The 27,842-nt window shown below is 47.1% G+C and overlaps 1 protein-coding gene across 3 annotated transcripts in view; it reads left to right on the plus strand.

Moving 5' to 3' along the window:
- The window catches only part of LOC138510563 (uncharacterized), a 1,136,503-nt gene that overhangs the window by 774,450 nt on the left and 334,211 nt on the right, over positions 1 to 27,842 (plus strand). For all 3 annotated transcript variants that reach the window (XM_069626321.1, XM_069626322.1, XM_069626323.1), the window contains 2 exons: positions 22,559 to 22,600; positions 23,648 to 23,698. In XM_069626321.1, the coding sequence (XP_069482422.1) occupies positions 22,559 to 22,600; positions 23,648 to 23,698 (93 nt within the window). The remainder of the gene's footprint in view (positions 1 to 22,558; positions 22,601 to 23,647; positions 23,699 to 27,842) is intronic.

Raw genomic sequence — 27,842 nt, forward strand, 5'->3', positions numbered from 1 at the left:
ATCAACATTTTTTGCAGAGTGGTCTATTACTTTAATGCTATGTTTAGCAATTGAAGGTATTTGGTGTGGGCTACTGTGTGATTTGTTATGTCAGTGTATATATACATGAGTAGTACACAGGGATACCTTTTAAGTCACTGTCAAATTTGACAGGTTGGCCGCCCCTTTCCCCGCCCTTAACCATGCCCCATTTCCTAGTTCCGTCCCCTTGATATATGATATGATACGATAAGCCATTTATAACGTGCCTGCACACAAGTGTTTCTTCATTTGATATACATTTTATATCACTTTGATAAGAACCCCAATATTTTTTTACATCAATTTCATTGCCCTCTCCAACATTTTATATACAAATTTGATAAGCTCCTCGATAAATTTAATATAAATTTGATATACATTTGATATAATTAGTTATATACATCTATATTAAAGTGATATGACTTGCGGGAACTATAAACTAGGGGCGGTTCTAAGGCTAGGACGGCACTGGGGGAGGAGCTTACAACATGGTTATACAGCTTTTGTTGTAGGCCTGGAAGACACACACGCTCTTCCTGCTTTCCAGTCGCTATTCCGTGTGGTATCCAGGAAACAGCGATTATGAACCACTACAGTTACTATGAGGGGCAAACACCCCCCCGAGGTTCTGGTGATTCCTGAGGACACTCAGGATTTGATGGTGGATAAAGAGGCCGGGGAGCTCTGTGACCGGCCGCTCATTGTCACGGTTATGGGCCAGCATGTCAGAGATTTAATTCATAACATTAAGGAGAATACACCCATAACTGCTGTTAATCTCAGAAATGGCTACATAGGACAACACTGTAGTTCTGGAGCAACCCCTGGCAGTGGAGCCCTGGTGACCATCCGCAGTTGAAGTGGCTCTGAAGACTGTGGTTACAAATCCATGGTTTTGTAGGAGGATTAAGTTATGACATTGGGCTGTGACCCTGCCCCCCTGGGACACTGGGAAAAACAGGTGCCTGTGTGCGGGAGTGAGCAGAGCCAAACTGTAGCAGAGACTGCCAATATTTACTGTTTTTGCTGTTCAAACCTACTTGAAAACCCGGGGGATCGCGATGATAGCCTATGTAAGGATGTGTCTTGCTAATGGTGACCGTCACTGTTAAAGACAATACGGAAACAACGGTTCTCCCTCAGGCTTCTTCCCAGCGGTTCTCCCTGGCTTTCCCAGCTATACAGGGCTTTACAGAAATTGTGGGTTAAAAACACCACTTTACAGGTGATGCTGCAGGGGTAAAAAAGATGATCCCCAACAAGATACTCTTGAATGTTTGGAAATATTTTACACAGATAATTCGCTATGTAAAATATGCTACGTGTTAAGCCCTAAACACCTTGTAGAAATTATGCAACTGATACAGCCGTTAACATGGCTAAGGGTTGGGAAAGAGGACAAAACACTGTGGACTATAGAATCGGCAGATAGGCCTATTTTGAAAATGAAAAAGGAGTGACAGTCCTATATGAGCCAGGCAGATGAGTCTGGGGTTACAGGAGCAGTAGGCTTGCATTTGAAAAAGCCTTTATAGTGGAGTGAGCTGGAGAAAGAGGAGGCTGTAGAAACTGAAGAGATCGAGGATCGAGTTGACTAAACCTAAGTCCCTTAAACAAGCAAAAAATAGTCATAGTTGAAGGGACTTAAGTTTAGTCACCCTACATTTCCTAGGGTCATCCAGACGTGGCTCACTGTGCTCAGGACAAATACTGATATGCAAATGGATATTTCCCATCTGTGAAAAGGTACAGTGATCTAAAGTGTGGCTGCAGACTCGCGAGTGGGTACGTTCCCAAAGAACAGGTCAATGGGTCATGTTTGTTCTCGCAGACGGGAGTCTATGGACTATTTTTTGAATAACTAAGGGACTTAGGTTTAGTCACCCGAAGTTTCCTAGGGTCATCCAGACGTGGACCCCTCGCTCACTGTGCTCAGAGAGGCACAGCTCCACCTCACTGATGAGGTCCAACAAGGCTGAAACAAGTGTATGGGTTTGCTGTTGGTACTCTTGTTCAGAAGGGAATTGCCATACCATTTCAGTGCTGGACTGGCCATGTGGGCAGGACAAAGACTGATATGCAAATGTATATTTCCCATCTGTGAAAGGTACAGTGAGCTAAAGTGTGGCTGCAGACTCTCGAGTGGGTACCTTCCCAAAGAACAGGTCAATGGGCCGTGTTCGTTCTCGCAGAGGGGTGCCTATGGACTATTTTTTGACTATTTGGAAAATGAATTAGTTTAGGCAGAGGTGGCCAATGTGTGTTGGATGCATCATTGAAAAATCCGTTCGGGAGTGGGAGAGAATAAAGAACCTGTAACTCAGTACAGAGCAAGGTTGATGGCGCAGCGCAAACTGGCATATGAAGATTGAGACTGTAGGTAACTGACATGTATTTAGGCTTATTTGGAAATAAAAAAGGAACGTCTTTTGGAATATCGACATGATTGCTTATCGACACAGTGGAAGGAAGTGTGCATGTGAAGTTGCGCATACTAGAGAATTTGTAGCTCGAATGATCGTTGTGCAGCATATGACAAATCCAAACTAATTAAGGTGAATACAAATGTGAATCAAAATTGATGTTAATAAAAATCTGTTGTTTATAAAACTTATTTGTTTCTTTATGTTCAGCGGTTATGGGGAGAACATGTCCGGCGTAAAGCTGTTGGAAATATATTATGATGAAGGGGGTGTTGGTAGTTACAGAGGGGTTGAAAGCATGTGTCATGAACTGCGAACCGTTGGTGAGAAGATTCAAGGGGCGCTGTCAAGATGTGGCTTATGGAGCAGGAGGCCTACATGCTACACAAGCAAGGCCGGAAACATTTGAAACAGTGAAGGATTGTGGTATTTGATATTGATCAACAACGGCAGGCAGATATTATGGATTTGAGTCAGTTCCAAGGAGACAACAATGGTGGGTTCCGCTGTATATTCTAGCCGTCATTGATGTCCTATCAAAATACACCTATGTTGATGCTTTAAAAATCAAGACAGGTACATGAATGGCAATGGCTTTTAAACACATATTTCACAAAGGTTGAGTTTCTGTTAAATGTTAAACTGCAGACGGATGCCTGGTACGGAGTTCACTACAGAGTCTTCAAAAACAACACTGGGTGCATCACTTTGTAACACACTCCTAAGTCAAAGCCTCCATTGCAGAACGTTTTAAACACACCTTTAAAACATGGCTCTGGTAATTCTTCACAGCTAAAAACACCCGCAGATAAGTGTAGCCGTTACCCGCATCAAAGATCTATTAAAACTACCCCTGCTGCTGTAACATCTCAGAATTCCTTGGAGGTCTGGAAAAAACTTTACAGCAAAATACTTTTTAAAAAGGAGATATGAACGTCCCTTAAAAAGGGGTATCATATGCGGATATCGAAACACAAAGCCTTCTTTCTCCAGCATGGGCTCTGGCATTGCTTCACATGGTCATGAATTTTCCCGTCATCAGACTGGAAATCATTGGTAAAAAAGAAAACAGTCTTGCTTTAAAGCTTAAATAACAGCCTTTTAACCAATAACTGACGTCTGGCTCATACTGCACCCATCCAATGATGATCGTCTCCCTAATCCCCAACCCCATTGACCATCTTCAGATTTTTACTGCAGGCTTCAGTGCTGGGAGATCTCTTTTGTCGCTTCACAAGCTACTTCTCGATTTTTCTATTTTTTGGGTGAAAAATTGTTCTGTTTTTGTACAAACTGTTTGTTTTGACCAACCGCTAATCAGTTCCCGGAGACGGGGACCCATTGCTTGAGAAAACCGGGCCCCTACACTGTTGAATCTTCATGTCTCGCCATGTCCGAAGAAGGCAAGAGGAGCCTGTTTAAACTCTGCACCAGAAGTTGTTTGAGGAACGCCTACGTGGAAGACAGGCACACAAAGTGCCTTTACTGTCTACATCCTGAGCACGAGGAGGATCGATGTGAAATCTGCCAGGGTTTCCCCACCAACACAAAGCGGCACCGTTGCCACAGGTTGGTGGATTGGCTCTAGGAGGAAAGGGCCACAGACATGGCCGCTGGGAGCACACAGGCCGCATCCAGGTCAGGGTGACAGTTGGAACATTCTCCCTCTGGGAAGAGGTTGAGATCCGCCGAGGTAGCTCCATTGCAGGAGATCCATAAAAAGGTGTAGCGCCATGCTGCCGACCAGACAAGGCCCGCCTCAACAGAGGGTCCCAGTTTGGAGTACAGTTTGGAGTACACTCGATCATTGTCACCTTCACCGTCCACGGTAAACCTGCCGGTGAGTGGTATTTCATCTGAAAGGTTACCTTGCTGTCCGAAACATGGCATTTCATCGAACCATAGGCCAAGGTAGGACACTCACAAGGAAGACTCATCGACGCTGCTGGCATCCAGGCCCTCGTCAACGGTGAAGCTGTCAACGAGCCACAAATGAAGGTCCCTGTCTGAAAAACCGGCACCTACCGCCGCGTCCACAGCAAAGTCCTCGTCAATGCCTACTGTGTCCTCAACTGCTCCATCGACAAATTGCCCTGACCACGGCACCTCCTTCGATGGCCCTCTCCATGGTCCCATCCATGACATTGTCGTTGCCAATCAAATCTTCTGCAAGGGTTACTTTACCTCCCTGGCACACGGCTACTACCGCCACAGCCACAACTATGAACACCTCGACCACGAATACTCAGTCAGTGAATGCTCAAAATCTCGTCTTCTTCTCTTCCAGGAGCTGGATCCGAGGGGAGAGCAAGGGAACCATTCATGGAGATCTACAGTTCGGATTAGGAGTTGTAGGGAGGCTGCTCCTCGGACCAGGATGTTGACGAGCCTATGGGTAAGGAATACCCACTGAGGGAACGATTAAGTCTGTTGGGACCAATGGGAGGTGCTGGACCGTTGGTGCACATACCAGTGGGTCAGAGAGACTTATCTCTGGATATTCGTACTACTATGCACACCCTGGTGTCCGAAATACAACAACGTTCCCCTCCACAGATGGCTGTGGTGGAACCCACCTCTGAGCAGAGCCCACCTAGGCTAAAGCACAGGCCTTGCCTGCGCCCACTTGCGCTGAGGCAGCTGACACCACCCTGCACATCCATGGCACTGGTGTACCAACCACCCCTAACAGACACAGCAGTGGAAGATACATCAACGGACAAAGATGAGTTTGATGACTTCCTAATGGCAAACAGACAGCCTCTGGATGAAGATGACACCCTCAGGGCATCACCCCTGGATGAGGTGGGTTCCTTCTGCTCCATGTTGTCAAGGGCATCTACCCTGTTCGACTTGGTACCCGAGGAGAAGAAGAAGGAGGGATTCCTGTATGAGAGATCCACTACTGGATGACATATGGGAAGTGTTCCTAGCCCTTATGAAGACCTTGATTCGGCCTGTCGAGAAAGGACAGGCTGGAAGAGAAGTATAGGGTCCCAGATGTGCAACCTAAATGCCTAAAATCCCAACCGTCCCCAGTCTCGGTGGTCTCAGCCACAGCAAATAAATGGTTGGCCAACCTCAAAATCCTTGGTTCCTCCTGACCAGGAAGGGAAGAAGCTGGACGCAATTGGCAAGCACATTATCTATCCAGCTGCCTCAACTGTAAAGGCTGGCAATACCCTGGCCGTGCTAGCTCGCTATGACAGGGAGTTATGGTATAAGCTTGGTCCAACCCTGGATTTTCTCCCTGAGGACAAGAAAATGGAGGCCTTAGCCGTGTTTCAGGAGGGCGAGGTAGCTTCCGATCATGCCATTACTGTGACTTTGGACGTGGCAGACTCAGGTTTTCGCCAGATGGGCAATGGAGTGGCGCTAAGATGACAGGGGTGCCTTAAGGCCACCAATTTCAGGCCAGATGTGCAATCGAAGGTCATCGATATGCCCTTCGATGGAGATAACCTTTCCGGCAAGGTGGTAGATGAGACGTTGCAAGCAATAGAGATGGGCATAGAGATTTCTAGGTCGCTCAGGACCTTACAGAAATGACGATCCTCGCAACCACCTCCCACCTCCAACCCACCCGCTCCTCTTCACAAGGGTCATATAGACGCTGGTCGCTGGCCTTTGGCGGTGGAGCTCAACATTGGTATCATCCACAGACAAAGGCACAAACGCTCAAACAAGCCTGACCCTGCCCAGGTCCCGGATTCCCACTTTTCCACCCTGGTGGGGGGTCACCTAAAGCACTTCATCAAGGAGTGGGAAAACATCACCACTGACAAATGGGTGCTGGATGTAATACGCCAGGGACACACCCTGGAATTACCAGACAGGTGTCCATACTTCCCTCTGGTGGCAAGACAGGAACTACACATGAATCAGCTGCTGTGAGAGGTACAGCATTGTAAAAAGAAAGGGCAGATAGAAACCTCCAGGAGGATGGAGTCCAATCCTGGATTTGAAATGCCTCAACAAATGCCTGAAGTGTCAAAAGTTCAGGATGGTCATGTTACAGCAAGTGCTCAGCCAACAGGAAGAAAGGGATTTCTTGACTTTCAAGACTCTACCCTTTGGTCTGAAGTCAGCTCTGAAAATGTTCCCAAAATGCCTAGCGCCGGTGGCAGCCCATCTGCGCCTCATGGGCAAACACGTTTATCCATACCTGGACGACAGGCTCATCCGGTCCTGCTCTCAAGCCCTAGCAGTGCAGAACACTGAGCCATACAACTCCTGACAGAGCTCGATTTTTCCATTAATTATCCAAAATCCTGCGTAGTGCCATCGCACAACGTGCTGTTTCTGGGTGCCCGTCTTGACAAAGTGGCATCTCTGGCATTCCCCTCAGAGAAGAGAGTAGCAGCCATATTGGGGAAGGTACACCGACTGACCACGACAAGAGTCATTGAGGTGCGCAAAATCAAATCGCTTCTGGTTATGATGTTGTCCTGCATTCACCTGATTCCATTATGCAGGCTACAGATGAGACCACTACAGGAGTTCCTGGATGCCAGATGACTCCAGATTATGGGCACGTGGACAGACAAGATCGATCCCTCAACCAGGAGTTCAAGCAATCCATTCATTGGTGGGGAGGACACAAGCACCTCACACAAGGAGCCCTGTTTCAAGCCCCCCATTTCAGGCAACGGTCACCACAGACACCTCTCTAGACCGGTGGGGGGCCCACACCGGACAGTCTCACACCAGAGGACTATGGTTTCCAGAGGAGAAGGCTCTGCACTTCAATGTCCTGGAGCTGCGTGCAATGTTTTTGGCCCTGAAGTCTTTCCTACCTCTCCTGCAGGGAGAAGTGGTAAAGATCTTCACAGGCAACACCACCACTATTTTTATACATTCGAAAACAGGGCTGGACCCGCTCCCCCACACTCTCCTTGGAAGCGCAGGCACTGCGACACTGGGCAATTCCTCAAGACATGTTTCTTATCCCATTTCAGCTAGCGAGCATCAAAACAATATTGCTGACTCCCTCAGCAGGGAGCTGCGATCCTGCACTAATGGGAACTCCCGGAAATCAAAGAGGTCACATCTTTTCTGCATGTGGGGCTGCCCCCGTATTGGCCTCTTTGCCAAGGCAGCAAATTCGAAGTGCCAGACGTTCACCAGCAGATTCCACCAACTAGGGAGCCTCGGAGAGGGGTTCTCATTCACATGGGAGGGCCTCTTCCTCAACGTGTTTGCCCCAATGCTGCTGCTGTTACATGTGATCAACACATTCAAATGTTGCCACAGCAAGTTGATTCTCGTCGTGCCAATTTGACCTTGCCAGATCTGGTACCCAGAACTTCACGGAATGACAATAGCACCTTACATCAGGCTGCTTCCTGTTCCCAACCTCATTTCCAGAGAAGGAGGAACAATATTGCACCATAGTCCAGCATCGCTGAACGTTATGGCTTGGCTCCTGCAGCCCTAGAATATGGACACTATGACATTCCTCTGGAAAGCAGGAAGGTCCTGGCCAAGGCTAGAGCATCCTCTATGCTTTCATGTTACAGCCATAAATGGAAATGATTCACTATGTGGTGCAGGACTCAAGAGATCGCAGTTCTATGCGTAACGGCTGAACTCCATCCTCTTGCCATACCTGTTGTTCTTGGCCAAGGCTGGTCTGGCCCACGCATCCATCAAGGTGCAGCTCACAGCTATTTTCCTTTACACAAGATCATCGGGCAGACCCTCTCTGTGGTCTTAGACTCGTCAAGGAATTTCTGAAAGGCCTCTTCAGGGTTTTTCCGCCAGTCAAGGCTCCTGCTCTGGCTTGGGAGCTCAATGTAGTTCTTACTAAGCTCATGGGACCTCCTTTCGAACCTTTGCATCAGGCCGCTCTGAAGTTCCATTCATGGAAGACATCTTTCCTGGCGGCCATCATCTCGGCCAGATGGGTTGGGAGATTCAGGCTCTATCCTGCAAAGATTATACTTGTCCTTCCATGCTGCATGGCTGGTATGGCTGACCCACCCCTCCTTCATGCTGAAGGTTCATTCTGAATTCCATCTCAATGAGCCCTTGGTACTGGCAGTTTTCTTTGCAAACCCTTCTTCATCCACTGAGTGGGTGCTGCATACGCTGGATATTGCACATGCCTTGAAGTTCTATGTGGCAAGCACAAAGGGTTTTTCGGAAGACATCTCAACTCTTTGTAAATTTTGGACCTTCGAACCATGGAAAGTCACTGTCAAAGGCTTCCTTACCCAGGTTGCTCTCCAGCTGCATCATGCACTGTCATCAGCTTGCCAACAGACCTCTTCCAGACTGGCCGAGAGCCCATTCCACCAGAGCCATCACTACTACTACAGATTTCCTCTCGGGTGTTCCCCTGTTGGACATTTGCATGGCGGTCGACACACACCTTCACAAAATTCTACTGTGTTGACAGGGATTCCAGGAAGAAATCTAGAGTTGGCCAGGCAGTGCTGTTTGTTTGAGGTGATTGGTTTCCAGGGGTAAGTGATTGTGCTTTGCCACCTCCAATGGTTGTGTTTTTTGTACTGCTATGAGTTCATATTCATGAGCATGTGAATCTATGCCAGTCCCCATGCTGGAGAAGGAACAAGCTACTTACCTAGAAATGGTCTGGCATGGATTCACATCGGAACCCTCACTCCTTCCCTGCTGTGTCTCTTCTTGGTTCATACTGTCACTTCAGGTACTACCAAATCTGAAGATGGCCACTGGGGATGGGGCCTAGGGAGATGATTGTCCAGTATGACCCAGACATCAGTGATTTCTTAATAGGAGAAAGATTAAAGATTTAAAGCAAGACTGTTTTCTTTTTTACCAATGATTCCCAGTCTGACAACGGGGAATATTCATGAGCATGAACATGTGAATCCAATCCATGCCGGACCCCTGCTAGAGAACAACAGTTACAGGTAAATAACTTGTTCCTTACAAAGGGATATGAGCTGAACTACAGTGACAAGATATTTATCATAGATGGAGTGACTCATCAGGAGGGCCTTTATATATACAGACTAATTGATTATTTGGGGGAGGCTGTTCACAGTGTTTTTTACAGGGAGGAGATCCAGAAAGTCGGTAAAGACCAACAGCGGGTTTATAGAATAGAAAAAGTCATAAAGAGTAAAGATTGTGGAGCCAGGAAGCAAGATCTACTCAAATGGTTGGGGTGGCCTGACAAATTCAACAGTTGGGTGGGTGCCGGATCTCTAGAGGCCACAGGTGTATAATGGAAGCAGCATGGAGTCTATACCTTTTTACATTATGCTCCCCAACAATGCTTCAGCTAAGATATTGCAAGGGAACAATATATTCAATTTCACTGTGAAGCTGGCCAAACCTGTAAATTGGGAGGGACAATGGACAGTGGCGCTCACTGAAGTTCAGTACGTCTGCTCGTGGGATACGTTAGGTGAAGCGGAAGCCACATTTATCATAAAATGACCAAACCTTTCAAGGTTCTCACCAGGACAGTTCACAGAGGGGTATTACCCCAATATACAGGAACTTGTCAGAGTAATCAACAAAGTTGTATCAATCATACTAGATTACGGTGATATGAAATTACAGCTAGACCTGCATCAGCAGAAGATTTTTCTGCAGAGTCCGTATGCAACTGTCAGGTTTTCATCAAAAGGGAGAGTGCATAACATACTGGGAACCATGCAACATGTTAGAAGTGAAGATGAACCGCTGGACAACACCCATGTCGATATTCATCTTTTTTATTACACCTTACTGCTATACATCAATTTTGTGGAGTATCAAAGGGTGGGGGTAGCTATGCCCTGTTAATTAGAACCGTGGAGATTAGGGAAAACAACAGAGATATTGTGAACATTCAATTCAACAAACCTGATTACATCCCAGTGTGTAAAAAACATGTTGACATCAGCAACATATAGATAAGAGATGACCAAGGGCTGTTTGTATCATTTAAATATGGACAAATCTGGCTGTGGCTGCACTTCAGACCACTACGTTTGAAAGACTAATAAAACAGCATTATAATGGCCGTGTTGAAGAAATATGGGGACCCCAGGGCCTATATGGAATATTACCTGAAACAGGTCGACTAAGGCAATCATCCGCATTTTAGCAGGAGCCCTGTAATGTATGGAGCGGGGTTCAGCTGTATCTTTAGAAGTCTCTTCAGACCTGTAATGCCCTTCCTACGTCGTGGCTTCGAATTAGCTAAACCTCACATTAAAACAGCATATACCAATATTGCAAAAGACGTCATGGGGAGTGTGACAATGGCGGTTGCTGACTGTCTTACCAAACAGAAAAAGGAGGGCCAGGACGCAGCAGGGTTCATTTGTAGAGCACGTTGGAGCGTTAAGAGAAATAGGTCATCACCCCATCTGCATGGCCCCCCAAAACCGACCAAGAAAAGCAGCTTGAGGACTCAATGCAGACAGCTGAGTAAGAAGAAGAAGCAAGTTATCCCTAAAAGACACACAGACTGTGATATCTTTCAATGAACAATGGCCTTCTTACAAGTAGCCTCCAGGGAGTGTGTGAAATCGGAGCTTGATCTCTTCGCCGTATCCCCAGACTAGCATCGATAACAGTTTTTTTCATGCAGGTCTCACCTATGGTGGCTCTATAGCCACTAGCTCCCGAAGAATTCTTTGTAGTGGGGTTGACAGACATGGGTCTGGATTTGAACTACACTACTACTATTACTACCCCTCTCCTCCCAGACTACTGATCCTCCTCCTCACACACTACTCCTCCCACACCACTATTCCTTTTCCTCTCACATTACTACTCCTACTGCCACAATATCACTCCTCCCACACTACTACTCAGTCATCCTCCTTACGCCCTGTACCTGTCTTCTCACATTTACACCTTGCAGTGCCCTCTCTATACACACACGTCTCACAAACATGCAGACTCCCACTGAAGAACTTCTATCAATTCTAAGCCACTGCCTAACCTGATCCTAAACACGTCTTCACAAGCCGGAACTCCCTCCTTCCTGCTGCTGTTTCCTTGGACACGTCCATCCCCTTCTCTGATCTCCCTGTTCTACGCTCACCTCCTGTTTCGTTTCTCTTACTGATGTATTACTCCCTTGGTGAGGGTTTGCCAGTAGTCCCTATCTAATATCCTTTCTTCTTTTCCCTCTCCTGGCATGTAGTGTAGCAAAAGGAAACACCTAGCAGAAGAAGCATGGCTTAGCCACCCCAATTTCTCCGCACAGTCTTGCCCCCAGAGATTTTACTGCACTAAAACAAATGCATCAGAGTTTGTAATCTGGGTCCCGTTGGCAGGGACCCCTTGGGTAAGTTCGGGGAACCTTCCTTGTTCAAGTCCATGGTGGGCGAGGTAATAATCCTTAGTTGTAAGGTTATCAGTGAGCTTTGCTGGTCCCGCTCGCTATGTGGCTGGTCAATGCTGATGCGTGACTACAGTCAGCATCTCTCTCCTGCCGCAGCGGTTATAAGGTCTCCACCATACTACAGCTTTGTTTGTGCGCTTGACTCTTTTGGGCTTCCTGGCTTCTCTCCTCCTTTTGCTTCGGTGTCTGAGGCTGCAAGGAAAAGAGAACATTGGTGAGTATACATGCTTAGAGGCAAAGCTGGAGACATACTTCTGCACAGAAATGTGCTGCCAAGGTATGGGGTGGGAACTGACACTTGTGTGTTGTTGGCTGGATCCCCCTATCTCTAGGGTTTGCTGTGGATCGCTCCCTGTACCTCCGAGCTCGCATGAAAATAGGTCCTGTACCCCTGCTGACAAGGTCATGGACTGGGCCTTGTCACAGCTGGTTCGGACACTTTGGAGGGATGGGAGCTGGCAGCTAGATTGAGATTGCCCCTCTGGGGGCTCTTATGTGGCCTCCACATGAGACAACACTGCAAGGATGCTGTTCTAGAATGGTGGGACACTTAAGATCGAGAACAGGGGCCAGCTTTGGGGCTGTGGGGGCAAGTGGAGTGTGGCAGTCATGGTGAGGGAGCCATGCCCGGATTCCTGCAAGTGCTCCTTGAGGTGTTGACTCCTCTGCCCTCTGACTGTTATAATCTGATGTGGGTGCCACTGTTCTTCTGCTGTTCATTATGAGGATTGGCCAGGTTATGTTTGTTTGTGTTGGTAGATATATGTAACAGAGGCTATCCATCTTTTGCCCAGTGTATTTGACTGTAGTATTTACCATGCCAATACAATTTGCTTTGATCTCCAAAAAGCTTCCTTGGAGGCATATGGGTACTCTTTCATTGTATAAACAACAGCATGTCTGCCCACATTGGTACTATACAGATTTATGAAATGCATGAAGGCTACCCACCTAATTTAACTTGCTCTGCACTTGCTGGAGTTTGGCTGAGAACCAGACATGCTTGACCCATGCCTCTCTACGAAGGAACTGGTGAGAGGCTAAACACAGTGAAGCCCACCTGAAGTAAATAGCTCACAGCCCATGTTTGACACAAAACCTTAACATTGGTCATCTTTGCATACTCGTCTCAGGGCTCATCACTTACTTTATGGTTTACGGCTGCAAGAGTCCAGGGAATAATTTGTCGATGCCCTGAGTAAAGTGGTTGCTCGTGGCTAACCGCAAAGGTATCGCTAGGTTTTGGACATTGCCACTGGAGGGACCAGGATATTGTCAATCCACCATCACCAATTAGTCAATGGCGAGAGTTACAGTGCAGCAAATCATTGTTGAACGTTTTTGCTTTTTATCATCACAACATGCATTGGTCAATCATGATCAACAAAGACTTGCATTTTCTACCAATTAGCAGCTTGCGGGAATGACAAAAAGTTCCAAAACACTTTATCCCACAAAGCTGTTTGCTTTTCAAAATATGATGCCAATGTCAAATGATTGCTAATAGCAAGTGTATTCAATAACTAACCCACCAATAACTAAACAAATGTATTGATTGTGCATGAAACAAACTAAGTTCACTCAGTGGGTATCCACATTTTGCTGTATAAACATGAATAATACCAGCTTACCGTGACCATAATGTTTTGCCACAGATTTGGCATCCACTCACAAGGTTGGGAGTAATATTCACAAAGCTCTTCCTGGTCTTCCTCAGAAAAGAGGACAAAATACCCAGTGTAAAATATACAGTGTCATAATTTCCATCAGCACAATGTTTGTCTTAGGCCACCAAATATCCTTGCAATGCATTACCATGATAATGAATGCTCTGGTTGTCACCTAGTATGCCTTTTTAGGGGGTTCAAACCACTTGTATGGAAGCGTGATGAAAGGAGCTTGGTAAAATGTATAGTACCAGTATAGCTTGGGTCGCAAGGTCCAGCAGGCTAGTACCAACATCTAGGCATACCAGTTCCACTCTGGGTGTCTTAAGCAAAACCAAAAGCTACACCTCACTGATTAAGCCCAATGATACCGAAACATGACACCCAATGCCCAAACATGACTCCTAATGACGCCAAAACATAGCTGGGATTTCTTATGTTCTTGTGTAGAAGGGATGTGACCAAGCAGTTCAGACTGGACTGCCTTTTTAGGGGTGGGACCAAGCCTGATTTACATTTGGTCGATCTCCGTACTGTAATAGCATGGAAGGCTGAATAACAATGATTGATTTTGATTTGATTTTATAAACTTGTATAGCGCATACCCCAGGGGGTCCCAGCAAAAGCCTGGATCTGGGTGCAGATCACAATTAACCAATGGTCACACAGAATTTGAAAAGCTTGCTAAAAAATTTGATTTTGCATGAACAAATGGGTCTTCAGTTGCTTCCTAAATATACTCAGGGATTCGCTTTGTCGAAGGTTATGATCTGGAGGGTTCCCCAGAGTGATGCCAGAGAATAAAATTCCTTCTAAACCTTCCAGCCATCCCTGTTTTCTTTTGCCATTTTTGATAGAGTGCCATTACTAGCTTTGTGGGAAAGGCTAACATGGGTGTGAACTTATGTGGGCCTGCTCGCTTGCCTATCTAACAGAGCCAGGATTGCCAGGTAGTGAGCGGAGTATAGCACAGGGGCAAAGCGCTGGTCTTGGAAGCAAGACCACGCAGAGCAACAGAGGTTTGAATCGGGGATCTGTGCTTAGAAACCGAACTCAGGTATGGTATTAGGCACGTTATAAAAAAACTTTAAAATAGATAAAATACTGAATTTTTAACACAGACAGAAAATGTGCAGAGTACTGCCATATATTGTGGACAAAGGGCAAGGCATCATGAAAATACATTTGAAAATGTTCCTCTGTTGGTAATCTGGCATTCACTACATTTATGCATGTCCTGTCCTACATAAGCAGTTGTAAAGTTTATGGCTCTTACCCAATTTCCACAAGCACTTGCTGTAAAATACACGCTTTTAACCCATTAATTAAAAGAAGTCTATGGGTAAACCCCCTGAAAAGCGCTCTTGGTTGGTTATGGTTCCCTCGCTATGCTAGCTGGCTCAGACACATTCATGGGACATATTTATGCCCCTCCAATACAAAAAATAAACACCAAGTGGTGCTGCATAGAGTCCCATCATGTTGATGTCAAATTGATGCCAGACTGGGTGATCTTGAATAGCTTTGTTAAAGGGCCCTTTTTAGTTTTGACTATTATGTGGCGCTGAAAGCGCTACCTTCAAAGCTGAAACTATTGTCATTAAAATAAGAGCTTTAACATAACAGTTTAAAATAGGGGCTTTGAATGTAGGTTTGTAATGCGTTTCAATGCAGATGATATATGATTATGGGTTTATTTAGTTTGGCTTTGTGTCCCAACCCATTTAACACCCATTGCTAAGTATAATCTATAGGATTTTCCTCCCATTCCCACCCATTTTCCCTCGAACCAGACCTCTTTTTTGCACTCTTTAGCTGAATTTGAATTGTGTGGTGAATTTGCCACCCACTTTTACTTCCAAACTGGCGGCCATAATATTTTAATGTAAGAAAAAGATTTTTGACTTTACTGATGCTTTTAAAAATATTTAGTACAACTTTGCAGTTATGTTAAACATTTTAATGTATTTTGTATTTAAAGTAGACAAGTTAATGTAATAGTTACGGCTTGGTCTAAATATCTTTCAAAATGTTCATATAGTGATTTGTGGGGTGTTGGTATAGAGTTTTTGATGTAAGCAGCACCTGATTGGCTGTGCAGTGAGCAGTGCCAGTATGATGTGGGTAGTTCTCCAATCTGTGTGTGTTTACTCGGGTCATAGCAAAAACAAAGAGGTGATGGCTGGAAGGTTTAGAATTAATCTTAACCACTGGCAATGCTCTGGGCAACCCTCCAGACCACCGTTCTTCGCCTGCCAAGCCATTACAGAAGGGAAAAACCATATGCAAATCAGGCTTGGTCCCACCCCAAAAGGGGCAGTCCAGCCCGAACTGCTAGGCCACATCCCTTCTGCACGAGACCACAAGCATCCCCAAACATGTTTCGCCCTTGTTGGGGCTCATCAGTGAGGAGTAGCTTGGGTCTCTAGGCCCAGCAGGCACGGGACCCACGTCTGGGCATACCCGTCCCACTCGGGGTGACATAGCAAAAACAAAGAGGTGATGGCTGGAAGGTTTAGAATTAATCTTAACCACTGGCAATGCTCTGGGCAACCCTCCAGACCACCGTTCTTCGCCTGCCAAGCCATTACAGAAGGGAAAAACCATATGCAAATCAGGCTTGGTCCCACCCCAAAAGGGGCAGTCCAGCCCGAACTGCTAGGCCACATCCCTTCTGCACGAGACCACAAGCATCCCCAAACATGTTTCGCCCTTGTTGGGGCTCATCAGTGAGGAGTAGCTTGGGTCTCTAGGCCCAGCAGGCACGGGACCCACGTCTGGGCATACCCGTCCCACTCGGGGTGACATAGCAAAAACAAAGAGGTGATGGCTGGAAGGTTTAGAATTAATCTTAACCACTGGCAATGCTCTGGGCAACCCTCCAGACCACCGTTCTTCGCCTGCCAAGCCATTACAGAAGGGAAAAACCATATGCAAATCAGGCTTGGTCCCACCCCTAAAGGGGGCAGTCCAGCCCGAACTGCTAGGCCACATCCCTTCTGCACGAGACCACAAGCATCCCCAAACATGTTTCGCCCTTGTTGGGGCTCATCAGTGAGGAGTAGCTTGGGTCTCTAGGCCCAGCAGGCACGGGACCCACGTCTGGGCATACCCGTCCCACTCGGGGTGACATAGCAAAAACAAAGAGGTGATGGCTGGAAGGTTTAGAATTAATCTTAACCACTGGCAATGCTCTGGGCAACCCTCCAGACCACCGTTCTTCGCCTGCCAAGCCATTACAGAAGGGAAAAACCATATGCAAATCAGGCTTGGTCCCACTGTTTACTCGGGTCAGCCATTTATTTTGCAGACTCCAAAGCAGCCATTCTTTGTGTTGGATTACCCCACGCTTCCTCGCTATAGCCAGTGCTTGCTTATATACATTTGGCCAGCAGACGTGGAGTTGCTGCATGATTAACTTGGGCGTGTTTGAGGGACAGGAAGCTGCATGCAGTTAGTGGAGGGAACATGGCATGTGCTTCTTCTGTTGTGAAAGTGGAACGCTGCTGCCTGTAGGAGATCAACAGAAGAAGGCATAAGGCATATATGACAGAACAGAGCACCCCACACTTAGCTTCATTCAACCAAACTTCAGGGGTCACTTGCCTGGTCCCCGCCCTGAGCGCGGCTCCCAGGTCTGTGCTAGTCCTCAGCAGAGGTGTAATTGTGGGGCACAGCCAGGTCCTCTTCTGAGCACATTGCCCCACCCCACCTGCCCATCCATGGCAGGGGGCAGGGTGACCTTACAGTGGTCCTGCACACAGGAGTGTCCGGCTCTCTATGCGGGTCACTGCTCGCACTGTGCATGGAGCATTAAGACTAGTCCACTGTAGTGGGGAGGGATGCCAGCAGCCTTTCCCATGGCCCGCTGCAAAGAATCCATGCACTCCGCGCCTCCTCAATGCTGCCTAAATAAGGACATTTACTCATGCTAGGCTGGGCTCTGCCATGCACAGCCGAGCTTCTGCCATTCTCACAGACAGCATACACACTCACCACCAGTGCCTCCCCGGTCTCTTCCCCAACTCAGACACACGTTTCCACAGCTCTGCATCACATGCACTCACACACTCTCTCTCACTTCGTGCACTAGTGTTTGCCTCAACTCATCTCCCCGAACTGTCAGGCATGTCTCCGCAGACCTGCTTCACATGAACAGGCACAGACATTCACACACTCCCACTTTAAACACCAGTGTCTGCCTCCACACCTCTCAGACACATGTCTGCGGCTCTGCTTCACACGTGCACACACACTCTCTCACTTTAAACACCAGTGTCTGCCTCCACTCCTTTCAGAGACGTTTCTGCGGCTCTGCTTCACACGTGCACACACACTCTCTCACTTTAAACACCAGTGTCTGCCTCCACTCCTTTCAGACACGTTTCTGCGGCTCTGCTTCACACGTGCACACACACTCTCTCACTTTAAACACCAGTGTCTGCCTCAACACCTCTCAGACACGTTTCTGCGGCTCTGCTTCACACGTGCACACACACTCTCTCACTTTAAACACCAGTGTCTGCCTCCACTCCTTTCAGACAAGTTTCTGCCGCTCTGCTTCACACGTGCACACACACTCTCTCACTTTAAACACCAGTGTCTGCCTCCACACCTCTCAGACACATGTCTGCGGCTCTGCTTCACACGTGCACACACACTCTCTCACTTTAAACACCAGTGTCTGCCTCCACTCCTTTCAGAGACGTTTCTGCAGCTCTGCTTCACACGTGCACAGACACTCTCTCACTTTAAACACCAGTGTCTGCCTCCACTCCTTTCAGACACGTTTCTGCGGCTCTGCTTCACACGTGCACACACACTCTCTCACTTTAAACACCAGTGTCTGCCTCCACACCTCTCAGACACATTTCTGCGGCTCTGCTTCACACGTGCACACACACTCTCTCACTTTAAACACCAGTGTCTGCCTCCACACCTCTCAGACACATGTCTGCGGCTCTGCTTCACACGTGCACACACACTCTCTCACTTTAAACACCAGTGTCTGCCTCCACTCCTTTCAGACACGTTTCTGAGGCTCTGCTTCACACGTGCACACACACTCTCTCACTTTAAACACCAGTGTCTGCCTCCACTCCTTTCAGACACGTTTCTGCGGCTCTGCTTCACACGTGCACACACATTCTCTCACTTTAAACACCAGTGTCTGCCTCCACTCCTTTCAGACACGTTTCTGCGGCTCTGCTTCACACGTGCACACACACTCTCTCACTTTAAACACCAGTGTCTGCCTCCACACCTCTCAGACACGTTTCTGTGGCTCTGCTTCACACGTGCACACACACTCTCTCACTTTAAACACCAGTGTCTGCCTCCACACCTCTCAGACATGTTTCTGCGGCTCTGCTTGACACGTGCACACACACTCTCTCACTTTAAACACCAGTGTCTGCCTCCACACCTCTCAGACACGTTTCTGCGGCTCTGCTTGACACGTGCACACACACTCTCTCACTTTAAACACCAGTGTCTGCCTCCACACCTCTCAGACACGTTTCTGCGGCTCTGCTTCACACGTGCACACACACTCTCTCACTTTAAACACCAGTGTCTGCCTCCACACCTCTCAGACACATTTCTGCGGCTCTGCTTCACACGTGCACACACACTCTCTCACTTTAAACACCAGTGTCTGCCTCCACACCTCTCAGACACATTTCTGCGGCTCTGCTTCACACGTGCACACACACTCTCTCACTTTAAACACCAGTGTCTGCCTCCACACCTCTCAGACACATGTCTGCGGCTCTGCTTCACACGTGCACACACACTCTCTCACTTTAAACACCAGTGTCTGCCTCCACTCCTTTCAGACACGTTTCTGCGGCTCTGCTTCACACGTGCACACACACTCTCTCACTTTAAACACCAGTGTCTGCCTCCACTCCTTTCAGACACGTTTCTGCGGCTCTGCTTCACACGTGCACACACATTCTCTCACTTTAAACACCAGTGTCTGCCTCCACTCCTTTCAGACACGTTTCTGCGGCTCTGCTTCACACGTGCACACACACTCTCTCACTTTAAACACCAGTGTCTGCCTCCACACCTCTCAGACACATTTCTGCGGCTCTGCTTGACACGTGCACACACACTCTCTCACTTTAAACACCAGTGTCTGCCTCCACACCTCTCAGACACATTTCTGCGGCTCTGCTTGACACGTGCACACACACTCTCTCACTTTAAACACCAGTGTCTGCCTCGACACCTCTCAGACACGTTTCTGCGGCTCTGCTTAACACGTGCACACACACTCTCTCACTTTAAACACCAGTGTCTGCCTCCACACCTCTCAGACACATGTCTGCGGCTCTGCTTCACACGTGCACACACACTCTCTCACTTTAAACACCAGTGTCTGCCTCCACTCCTTTCAGACACGTTTCTGCGGCTCTGCTTCACACGTGCACACACACTCTCTCACTTTAAACACCAGTGTCTGCCTCCACACCTCTCAGACACATTTCTGCGGCTCTGCTTCACACGTGCACACACACTCTCTCACTTTAAACACCAGTGTCTGCCTCCACACCTCTCAGACACGTTTCTGCGGCTCTGCTTGACACGTGCACACACACTCTCTCACTTTAAACACCAGTGTCTGCCTCCACTCCTTTCAGACACGTTTCTGCGGCTCTGCTTCACACGTGCACACACACTCTCTCACTTTAAACACCAGTGTCTGCCTCCACACCTCTCAGACACATTTCTGCGGCTCTGCTTCACACGTGCACACACACTCTCTCACTTTAAACACCAGTGTCTGCCTCCACACCTCTCAGACACGTTTCTGCGGCTCTGCTTGACACGTGCACACACACGCTCTCACTTTAAACACCAGTGTCTGCCTCCACTCCTTTCAGACACGTTTCTGTGGCTCTGCTTCACACGTGCACACACACTCTCTCACTTTAAACACCAGTGTCTGCCTCCCCTCCTCTACCCTGGACTTTCGGGCATGTATCTGCAAATCTGCTTCACCCGCACTCCTCCATCTTTGCGTCTATTCATGCTCGGGGAGTCGGGGTACTCTCCCCCTAATTCCCACACACAAAAATGTCTACTTGCTAACAAACACTGATGCAGTCACTTCGTAGTGTGCTTCATAGCTCCACACACGGTCTCTGCCCATCTCTAAAACAGCTTGTAACAGTCTTACAACAGTACATGTACTCCTCCCCCCCCTCCTCTCTCTCTCTCTCTCTCTCTCTCCCTCCCGTCACGGAACTCCAGATCTCCTCCCATACCTCCCTCTTTCTGAACTCTTTACTATCCCTCTCTCTGTTGCCCCTAGCTCTTTCCTTCATTCCGGATATTGCCCCCTGCGGCCCATCACAACTTCTCTCGTTGAGTTGTGCTGTCAGATCTGGTGGCATACTTACTTGATGGCCTCTGGAGCCAGGGCGAGAGCTTCTGGTACTTCAGAGGAATCTTACTCTGGTAAAGAATGGCAACTTAATTTGGACTGTGCTGCATGTGGCTCCAGTACATTGGTTCCTGGGCGGTGCAGGTCGCCAACCAAAGAAACCACTGCATTACTTTCTATAGACTGGAGGTTTACAATAGTGTTGTGTGCATGTGTCACCTGTTCAACTATTTTCAGTATTGATTAGTATGAACACTGATTAAATGTTTATTTAAATTAGCATATAACTTGGCACATACCGCTCGAGGGGCACAATGCTTGTAGGTGGTGTGTGGCTATTTACCTACCCACTGATTGCCCATGTCCATGCTAATCCCTATGGCCACCCCACGCCCCCCCACACATCCTGTCCCTCCCTGCCCAAAACACACCCTCCCGGGATCTCTTTCAGCTAACTTTTTGAGGCCTTAAAATCAAACTTTGCACTGGATGTTCCTGTCAAGGTTTTTCCAAAGCAGTCTTCAAAGTGTTAATGGTGTTTTTGGTACTGTAAATGTGCTCCTGGTGTAATACAAATGTGTTGATGATGTCTGTCTTTTGCCACTTGATTTATAAGCAGTATGGATGCCATTCACTGAATTCCTGTTAAAAACAAGCAGTAGCAAAGCCTACAGTGTTGTCTTGTATATAGGCATTGTATGGGAATTTGCCAGGCACTGCTATCATGTGCCCAGGTAAGTGCACCATTTTCAAACTGCTACCATTAATGACCAGTTAGTGCCATTACGGCAATGCCTGGCAAATACCTTTATTATATCTACAGAAGCCAAAACTGTTGGCATTGCCAATGACTGTTTATTTTGTGACTGATGACACTTACACCTTGTTTGCAGCGTTGGCCCCTATTTTGTGGTCCGCATATTCTAGCGCATTCTCAGTGTTGACACCTTTTTGTTTGGAACTCGTGTGCTTCCGCAGATATTGCATTGTTCATGAAACTGTTAAGCCTCTTTCCATTTGCAGTTCACAATGTTAGCGTTGTGTTTCAGGCTTGCTGCACGCCGCTTGTCCCCATTCCACTATTTGGCACTTGCCTTTTATTGTGATGCTTTCAGACAGCCCATGCATGCTCCTTATATACTGGGCTGTGCCCTTTGAATTTTCCGATGCGGGCAAAGTTACGTTTCCCATCCAAATCACATCTGGTTCCTTATCTCACAGTATAAGGCGCACGTGTGGGGGAGACTGCATTACCTAAAGCCAATAAACCAGATTATAATGTCAAATAAGAATAAAACGCCAAGAAAACAATTGACCGATATGTCTCTGAAGCACTAGAAAGAGAACTACAGTGGTGATTGGCCTTATTTTTCCGAATACTACTCAGAAGACATCGGAAGAGTTGTACATTCTTCTTGTGTACTTAGTTGATTTCCCTGTAAAAAACGTATTTGTAAAAACGTCTTTAGAAATACAAACCGTTTATTTTGCTGCTAATTACGCGGTCAACCTTCTTGGATTTTGATGTTGGTGCCTGTTGTTTGCATACTAAACTTTAACCACTTACAATTTAAGTGATCATGAATTACCAAGGAGAGACTACAAAAACCAGTCACAAAGCAGCCATTGTGTGGAATGTATTTAGCACTCGTAATACATACATTAGGTACTTTTCAAATGCTGTATGATTAATCAGAAAATATCTGTTTTTTCCCCATAGGGTTATCAGTCTCCAAGCCCTGTGAGAAACAGAGTAATGCCAGTAAGTGCTGCACAACCTTTGCGTGAATGTCACTAGAACTATTTATGCCACAAAGATGTCTGCAGATTCATGAATGATCACAATGGGTGCATTTTGCAAGCCCCATGCCGTGGGTGCAAAAACATCAGTGAAACGTGTTGTGAAAGGCATGGGCGTAATTTTAGTGGGGGACAGGGGTGTTTGTCCCCCCCCCCGCCAACTTTCATGGCACACCATGTTGTCCCCAATTATTTGGCCGGGGCACCTTTTCTTCTGATGTAATAATATCCCTCCAACATTTTCAGCAAAGTTACTCACTGGTGAAAGGTTCCTATTTTTACAATCCGAGCATTTTAGGTATTTTGGAAAAAAGCATCCCCCAGTATTCTGACATCAATGCCCTATGGAATCCGTCTACATTTAGCACCTGTTGAAGGCAGGTGGGTCCCATAAGAATCCACATTGCGGGAGGCGTTCAGACTGCTTTGCACTACGAAGTGCAAAGTGTTAACATGTCTTTTCCAGGCTTCGCACGGTTGTTGCACTTGATTGTATAAATGGTGAAAAGTGCTCAGAACGGAGGGACAAGGCGCACGAAAGGACACACGAAGGCTGCCCCATCATTGCAATTCACTCTTTTAAGACATGAGGCCCATTGTGTTAGTTTTCCTTTTTATCACAACCTACAGCAATGTGCATGTGTGTGTGTATGTGTTTGGTGGTATCATGCTGTGTTCTTTCTCAAGCCACCATTTCAGAGTTGCTCTGATGCAGTTTTATCGCCAATGTGTCGGTATAATTTGGCAATTGCCGTGTCTCAATTAGATTAGGACGCACTCCTCTGTATTTGCAGCCTGGATCTTGCAGCACCTAAAGTCTGAACTGTGGGCACTACAGCATTCGGGTGTGGTTGGTTGGCAGAGTGATGCCGAATAGATCAATGGTCATAGGGATTTCAGTGGCTGTGTCGGTGGCTGGACTATGTCATGCATCGGCGACAGATGCTACTGCTCTGAAGCAGCCTTGCTTCCCGCCGATGTCGCTCTAAATCTCTGCTTTCTTCCCTAGGGGGCACCTGCGAGGGCAAACGTGTTTCGAGGACCTGCTGCAAGAAATGCCGTAAGACCTTTACTTTCTTGGATCTGAACTTAGTAACGCTTCATGACTTGCGCATTGAACATTATGATACCATGTGCAGTTTGCATGTAGTACCCACATGGCCTACATTCCAACTTATTAGTATTATACTGTGTAGTCATAAAAAAGGTATGTGTCACATTAACCAGAGACATTTCTAATTTCAGTTTCAACCCATTATATATACCCAAAAAAGGTAGCAGGTGCCCCTCTCTAGAAAGAACATGGCATGATAATCTGTTCTGTGTTTTTTTTCCCACTCTGAGAGTTCGCAGCTATCGCTTTTTGCTCACTGTACTTTTCACAAAGGAGGAATACCCATTTGCATATCAGTCTTTGTCCCACCCACAAGGGCAGTCCACATTGTGCGATGGATGCAGACTCTCAAAGTGGGTAAAAAACACAGAACAGGTTATCAAGCCATGTTCTTTCTAGAGAGGGACGCCTACTACCTTTTTTGTATTTTTGCAAGGAACTTGGGGTCGGTAACCCTAGGTTTATGGGGTAGCCCAGACGTGCACCCCTTGCTCACTGTGCTCAGAGAGCCACACCTCCACCTCACTGATGAGGCCCGACTATGCCGAAACACGTGTCTGGGGTTGCTGTTGGCACTATTGTTCAAAGGAGGTTTGCCAGGCATTTCAGTGCTGGTCTGCCCTTGTGGGCGGGACAATGACTGATATGCAAATGGAAGTCAAACTATCAGCTGCACCTCCTCAGAGGTATTCTTCCTTTTCTCACTTTCCCCCAGAAGCTCACTGTCTCCAGAGCTCTGGTCCTCTCTAGGCTGGACTACTGCAACAGCCTCTTTCTAAATCTTCCTGCCTCTACTCTTCAACCTTTACAACTTAACCAGAACAGGACTGCAAGACTTGTCCTTGGCCTCAAGCCCAGGGATCATATCTCTCCAGCTCTGAAATCTCTTCACTGGCTCCCACATGGCTGCAAGGATCAACTTCAAGACCCTCTGCATTGTCCACAAGGCTTTCAGGAGCCTGGGACCGCTCTACTGCCAACATTCTCTTCCAAAATATCTTCCTTCTCGAGCTCTCTGCTCATCCACCTCCAACTCTCTGAGGGTCAGACGCTTCTCTAAGCAGAGAGTTGGGGGCAGATCTATCTCCTCGGCTGGGGCCTCACTCTGCAACAGCCTCCCTGCCTCTCTCAAACTTGAGCAGAACCACCTCCGGTTCCGGAAGCAACTCAAGACCTTCCTTTACGCTTCCACTTTCTCTTTTCCTCTCCCTTGCTGATGCACCTGACTGCACCACGCACTGGTCACATGGTCACCCTCTGAACTCGGGCCCAGGCTCCTGCATGTCCAGTTGCCCTTGCACTGCCTCCAGGCTCCCCAGCACTTAAGGGTCTGTATCTGCAACCCTACAGTCCCTTCTTTCTGCACGTATGAGCCACCCTCTGGCTGCACTTGTGAGATAACTGCACTTCCCCCTTCCCCTCCCCCTGACACTTCTCCCCTTCCCTCTTCCCCACAGTTGTGCAATCTGAATGACACAAGGCCTAGTAAAATTGTTATTGTGTCTTCCCTTCTTTCCCTCTCCATGTCTTGTGGCGCCTAGAAACACTTCTGTACAGGCGCATTATAAATGCCACATCATATCATATCATGCCATGTTATTTCTAGAGAGGGGCTCCTGCTACCTTTTTCCCCTTATATATGCAGTTTTAAAGAGAAATGCAGGCACAATAACCTTGCTTCTTCCTGTACAGCTGTATGGCAATGGAAAAGAATTGTAGGCCTGCACTCCAATGTGGTCTGATGAGCCCTGGAATATTCTGTGATGCTGATTAAGCAGCGATCTCCTATGAAATACACATTTGAGGGATATTATGCCAGTGCTTCATGCTGACATGAACAGAACAGAGGCATTATCGTTTTTAGTCAATGTTTTACCTGTATGGATTTGTACGATAATGATGAGCAATTAAGTCTTGGAATCAGTGGATGCAATAGACGGAATTTGCTGGGCATCCAGCCTTGGCGTCCTCAGAAAAGGACCAAAAGCAACAAAAAAGTGACCCCATGTTTGGACGGCAACGGTCCCATGGCCAAAACCTCTGCTCAAGCAAAGACTTTGCCAAGCTCGCCTTTCACATGACTGCTGCTTCCACATATAGGGAACCTTAGATCCAGTTACTCCATGCACAGCAGAACTGTTCTTTCCTTGAACAACTAAGGGACTTCCATGTTTTGGGCCAGCTTTCTTTTGGTTACCCAGAGACCCATTCTAACCCAACTCAGAACTTACACTCACTCCTTCCCAGTAAGCCTTTTTCCCTTCCCCCTCCCCTTGTCAGTCTCTCACCTCCACTCTCCCTCTGATGCTGCACTTTTTCACCACTTCCTTCACTTGTCTACTTCTTTTACCGGCTATCATGCATAATGACTTCACTCCCATTCTCCGTGCTCTCACTGTTCTGTTCTCTTCTCTCGTAGAATTCAGCCATAACTCAGGCTATATCCCTTTTCTACTGCACAACAACTGCTCTACTTCCCCACCACCTATCATTCTTTCCCCTAGCCTCTGGAGTGCACAACTCTGCAACAAATCTTCCTACATCACTGACCACTTTCAATCTCATCAGGCTCAATGTTTGCTTCTTGCTTTCACATCTCCTCTCATGACCCTGCTATGGCAACTGCTCTCCACACTGTCTTTGCTCCCTTCCCCCACTCTCCCTGATCAGTTTGGAAGGGCAGTGGAGAAGGGTTCCTTATCAATAACGCCTGTTTGAATATGCCACTTTTCAACTCCTCTCTCCCTCTTCTCTCACTGGTCTGGCTCTCTATCAACCCATTGGCTCTTTTCCCAGACCTGAACCATCTTATTGAGTCACTTCCCACTGATATCCCCAGGATCACGCTGAGGGACTTTAACTTTCCCAATTGATGAACTGTACTATGCACTTTCTGTGACTAGCGCCCAGGTGCCTGAGGGTTAGGTACGCCAAAATGAATGCGAAAATACCTAAATAAATAAATGCCTCTGCCGCTACCCACCTCCTCGCTCTGCATGGTTTGGGTTTCACAAATCTGCCCTGGCTGGGTTACCTGCTACCTGGAAAGTCACTAATTTCAAATTTCCTGGAGCTCCCAAACCTCTGAACCCACCCCTCTCCCTGCTGTCCTTCATCTACTGCTTTTCACTCTCTATTGTTCTGCCCTAACTAGACTTCTCTTGTCATTTGGCTTTCCCTTTCACCTCTTTGCTCATGACACGTATATCTTTTTCTCCTTTTGCTCCTTTGCCCCAGCCACCTCGGAGCAGATTACTGTCTCTCTGCAATCTATAACTGGGGGGCTATCTGCTGCCTCATGCTGAACTCTTAAAAAATGGAAGTCAACTTTCCCATCACCATCCGTTCCCACTCCCATCTCCTTCCCGCCTGATTGTCTTGCTTCCTTTACCAGACCGTGCAACTTTGGGGGTCCTCTTTGAAAAGGACCTCTGATGGCAACACTGTTTCACTGCCACCACCTCTGTTGCGCGTGGTAACCTTCTCAAAATTCAGAAAATGTGTCACTTTCTTTCCACTCTACGAAAATGTTAATCTCCTCCCTTGTGCTAATCAAATTTGACTTTTACTTTACTTTATTCATTTAAACCGCGCGGCCACTGACACAGGGGCTTAAGGGCGCCCAGACAGGAAAATACAGACAAAACCATTTAAAAAAACACACCTTAACAATTGAGAGGGAAAATAAAAAAGACAAACACAGGGACCAAAGGGTCCCATTATAATTTCTGGCCAGTAGCGGAACAATAGAACTAGCTGAACAGACGTGTCTTCAGTTTTTTCCTGAAAACCAGAATTGATCACTACTCCCTAATATGCAAAGGGATTTTGTAATAAGAGGCCAGGGCCACTGCATAAAAAGCTCCTTTCTTGACCTGCGACGACTTGCAGGCAGGAATTTTCAATTGCGTTGAATTGTTCGATCTCAAGATGTGTGTGCCGGCTTTTACAGCCAGTTCTTCCGTCAGATAGGCTTGGGCTGTATTTCTCTAGCATTTATGAGCAATCACCATGAGACAGAAAAGAATTCTGTCTTTTATTGGAAGCCAATGAAGACTTCTTCTGGCCTCCGAAATATGGTCCCTCTTCT

Source organism: Ambystoma mexicanum, chromosome 6p (genome assembly GCF_040938575.1).
Source record: "Ambystoma mexicanum isolate Mex_15411 chromosome 6p, UKY_AmexF1_1, whole genome shotgun sequence".
NCBI lineage: Eukaryota > Metazoa > Chordata > Amphibia > Caudata > Ambystomatidae > Ambystoma > Ambystoma mexicanum.